We start from the raw sequence: 4173 nt of genomic DNA, 5'->3' as shown, positions 1-4173 counted from the left end.
TTCTCAGTTTTCCATTGGCTTTTTTTATTTTTTTTTATTTAGACCCACAATTAATATGTTTATTCTAATTGTCTGTCATTGAGTCAATAAACAACTTTCTTTTGAATAAAAATTTAATATTTTTAACATTTAATTGTCAAATATCAGCAATTACAAAAAGTAGTTTAACACTTTAGCAAAATAGGCAGTAAATATTATCGTTGGATTTAAATATGCGGTTCTATAAAAAGAACAAAGAACCTGCACCTGCTGAAGTTTGTGATTCAAATGCGGCGTGGGAGCAGGCAGGAATGAGGCCTGCGACGGGGGAGCAGGAAAGGTGGGTGAGGAAGTGGTGATGCTGCTCATCTGAACACTCCCACACACAAACCAGACGTGGGCTCGTGTGTTCGGGCACCTGGAGTCAGATCCTGCGGTCACATGCGTCTGTTTGTTTACACTCAGCAAGCGAAAGTGGCTGCAGCAGCGATGACCACAGCCTTTAACACAGTTATTTACAGTAGGTTGAGGCTTGACTGCGTGTGTGTGTGTGTGTGTGTGTGTGTGTGTGTGTGTGTGTGTGTGTGTGTGTGTGTGTGTGTGTGTGTGCGTGCGTGTGCGTGTGCGTGTGCGTGCGTGTGTGTGTGTGTGTGTGTGTGTGGGTGTGTGGGTGTGTGTGTGTGGCACATGCTCACAGGTGTTGCGTAACCACATGTGGTCACTGCACAAACCCTCACACTTTATACATACAGAAGCAAAACTACTCTAAGCTAATTTGATCCCGCTGGCGCTTCAATGCATATGTACACGCACAATTTCAATCTGCTTGTTGGATGTTCAAACTTCCTGCAACGAGTCGAGGCGCCCGTTCGGATGTGACGCAGGAAAGTGGATCAGCAGCTGGTGTCGCACTTAGACCGGGCTGCGGTGGAGCTCAGGTGTTGCTGCTGCTGTTGTCAGCTGTGATCTTGGAGGATGCGCCGGAAGTATATAAATAGTCCCTGAACAGGCTCATCACCCGCTTCTTGTAGGTCTTTATGGCGAAAAAGTAGATGACGGGGTCCAAGCAGCAGTTGAAGTTCATCAGGGAGACGGTGATCTGTGATGGAGACAGAGGGTTATGAGCAGCAGCGCTGGTTTGAAGCCGCGGCGTGTTCCAAAGCCGCGTCCTCACCTGCAGCGACACCTTGAAGGCCCTCAGCTGCTCGCAGGGCGGCGGCCGCCGGATCCTGCGCAGCATGAACTGCATGACGTTGAGGTGGTACGGGCTGAAGCAGGCCACGAAGGTGAGCAGCACGAGCAGGATGATGGTGTTGGCCCGGTGGCTGCGGCGCGTGCGGCCCGTCACGGAGCCGCGCGCCGCCGCCGCCGCCGCCCGCAGCGCCGCGTTGATCCGGGCGTAGCAGCCCAGGATGACGGCGAGCGGCACGCAGAAGGAGAGCGCGCAGGCCAGCAGCAGCAGGTAGGGGGCGGCGCGCGACCCGTCCAGGTCCAGGAACTCCATGCAGGTGCGGCGGCCGCGGTGCTGGCGCAGCGCGCCGCGGAACAGCAGGGGGGCGATCTGCAGCGACACCAGGGCCCAGATGAGGCAGCAGGCGCGGCGCACCACCTTGACGCTGCGCAGCCACTGCAGCCGCCGCGGGCGCACCATGACCAGGTACCGGTCCAGGCTGATGCAGGTCATGAAGCCGATGCCTGCGGGAAGCACACCATCCGTTTGCGGCTGCGCTCCACTCGGCGCGAGCGGCGCGGGCGCACGCGGCGGACGTTACCTGCGTAGGTGTTGGCGAAGAAGAGCAGCGTGGTGAGTCTGCAGAGCAGGTCGCCGAAGGGCCAGTCGAAGCGGCGCGCGTAGTAGGCGATTCTGCCGGGCAGCGCCAGCGTGAACAGCGCGTCGGACGCCGCCAGGTTCAGCAGGTAGACGGAGGTGGCGTTGAGCTTCCGCCGGCGCCGGCAGATCACGCACAGCACCAGGCCGTTGCCGCAGGCGCTGACCACGAAGACGGCGGAGTAGAAGACGGGGAAGAGCACGGCGGCCGCGCGCTGGTCCACGAAGACGTCGCAGCCGCTGTGGTTGGAGGCGGCGGCCGGGTCGGCGCCGGCGCTGGCGTTGGCGGCCATGATCCGGGTCAGGAGGCGCTGGAGGCAGAGGGAGCGGGCGCGTGCGTGCGTGCGTGCGTGCGTGCGTGCGTGCGTGCGTGCGTGCGTGCGCGGAGGAGCAGGCGCTGCTGAGCCTCCTGCTGAGCTGCAGCTCTGAGCCGCGGCGCCTCCGCTCCCTGTGTTGTATGCGGCGCTGCGCTGAGATCCCACCTCTGCCCTGACATCACGCGCGTGTCACACCCTGTCCCGCTCTGACCCCGGGGCGGCGCCGCTCTGGGCCCAGGAGGCGGCTGGGATTCACACGCCCAAACCTTCAGCTCGTTGCTGGTTGAAGGCATCTATCGCAGGAAATGGGCCGTTGAAACCTCATGGAGCCGCCTGGGGCGACCTTTGACCTCGGCCTGCGGTTAATGCGAGCGTGAACAAGTGGAGGAAAGAGGAGCTTAGTCTCAGTGTCGGAAGCATTTCCACGCACGCGTCTGCGACTGCGGCCACTTCTACGATCGATAGGATGGTCTCATATTTAATTTCCAGGTGTAAATGTGGAGGCTCCAGCGCCGGCTGCTTGGACTGTTTGCACAGAGCTGCAGGCGTTCAGACAAAGGTTAGATGGAGCGATAGAGCCTGAGGTTTAGTGCTGTTCCCGCCTCTTGAGGTTTCTCAAGTTTGTGACAGAGATGGAAGACGCGTCTGAGGCGAAGGCGATGGCAGATACAGGAGGAAGCGACGCATCTCACTGCCGCTTGATGTGTGGATGAATCACTAACAGTTTTGAAGAAACATCGCGTCTACGAGTGTCTCAACCACCAACGCGCCTAAATAAAACGGCAGCTAACAAAACGGCCTCGAATTCTGAGAATGGGTGACGGCGGTGAACCGTCGCCGTTGGCGACGCTGCTTGGGGCCGCGGGAGCGTTCGTCACTTCATCAAACACACGCCTCGCGCGTGTACAGGCCGCGTTTGCTGCCACTGGTGGCACTGGGAGTCAGACGCTGGTGCCGCGGCACTGGCGCTGCCCCGGTGGTACCGGTGGTACCGGTGGTACCGGTGGTACCGGTGTCAGCGAGGCCCGTGCTAACGAGGCCCGACCAGTGGATCTCACACCTCAGGGCTCCACAGGCTTGTTTCTATGACGCAGGAGAAACGCTTCTGACATCTGGCAGCTCCGTCCAGATGTTCCCATCACGTCATGCAAACAACCTTCATTGTATTTATTGATTTCAAACTAACCTCCCAGTAACGGGTATCCAGTGTTCCACATCAGGTCCAAACACCCTGCGCTGCAGCAGCAGATATTTGCTATCGTCTTCTTTGCTACGCCCTCATTTGTCTCGCTGTGCTAAAGGTGTTCATTAAGCTGATTAATGACGCGTCGCTGATGCTCAGTAACAAATACTGCTCATCTGCAGGCTGCATTCTCAAGGATCAACCTCCTCCAAAGGTAATTATCTTTTTTTTTTGTGACATCATGAAAACGGAGGCAACGACGAAAGCAGAAAGTGAAGTGATTCTGTGGTAAATTCTGCAGCCAGAAACGGGCCGCGGCCGCGGCTTCTCCTCCCTCCGTGAGCGGGTAATGGAAACGGATGGCTGCTGGACGGGCGAAAGGTCACTAATTGCCAGCAGTCAAATGCGGTTATGAGCACGGCTCCCTTCGGTCACAACACGGGCTTCACGTCACCTGCGGTCGGAGGCCGGCTGCACCTCAGGCCTCGAGGCCGCTCGACGAGCCCACAGCCGCTCTCCAGCTGTTAATGGAGGTGCGAGAGGAGCCGCCACCGGACTTCTTGTCTTCTTATCGGAGCGCAGGTGTGTGAAACGCCGGTGCGTGTGGCGGCGGTACCAGCGCTCGGTTCTGCCGGGTGACGGGCGTGTGACGTGAAAGCTCTTTGGAAATTGAAAGTGACGACCCAGCGTGAACCACGCATGAAAGTCACTTCTCAGAAATGTGACCTTTTTCTGGTTAAGTCAGGGGTGGGCTGCGAGGGGGAGTGTGTGTGTGTGTGGGGGGGGGGGGGGGGGGGGGTTGATTTGAAGAGAATCATACAATAGTCAGTGAGAGTGCAGCCCATAAAGGAAGAGCCCAGAAGGCA

General features: G+C 57.9%; 1 protein-coding gene across 1 annotated transcript; it reads right to left on the bottom strand.

Annotated features, from left to right (window-relative positions):
- Positions 1 to 2204, bottom strand: si:ch211-184m13.4 (uncharacterized protein LOC798560 homolog). Its single transcript, XM_029136839.2, has 3 exons — positions 1752 to 2204; positions 1154 to 1674; positions 1 to 1078 (listed from the first exon to the last, which is right to left on the bottom strand). The coding sequence occupies exons 1-3, from the start codon at positions 2098 to 2100 to the stop codon at positions 914 to 916; spliced, it is 1035 nt and encodes a 344-aa protein (XP_028992672.1). The 5' UTR covers positions 2101 to 2204; the 3' UTR covers positions 1 to 913.
- Between the last annotated feature and the right edge of the window lie 1969 nt (positions 2205 to 4173).

This window comes from Betta splendens, chromosome 21 (assembly GCF_900634795.4).
Source record: "Betta splendens chromosome 21, fBetSpl5.4, whole genome shotgun sequence".
Taxonomy (NCBI): Eukaryota; Metazoa; Chordata; class Actinopteri; order Anabantiformes; family Osphronemidae; genus Betta; species Betta splendens.
The sequence above is the reverse complement of the archived record's forward strand: the minus strand, read 5'-3'. Positions and strand labels throughout refer to the sequence as shown.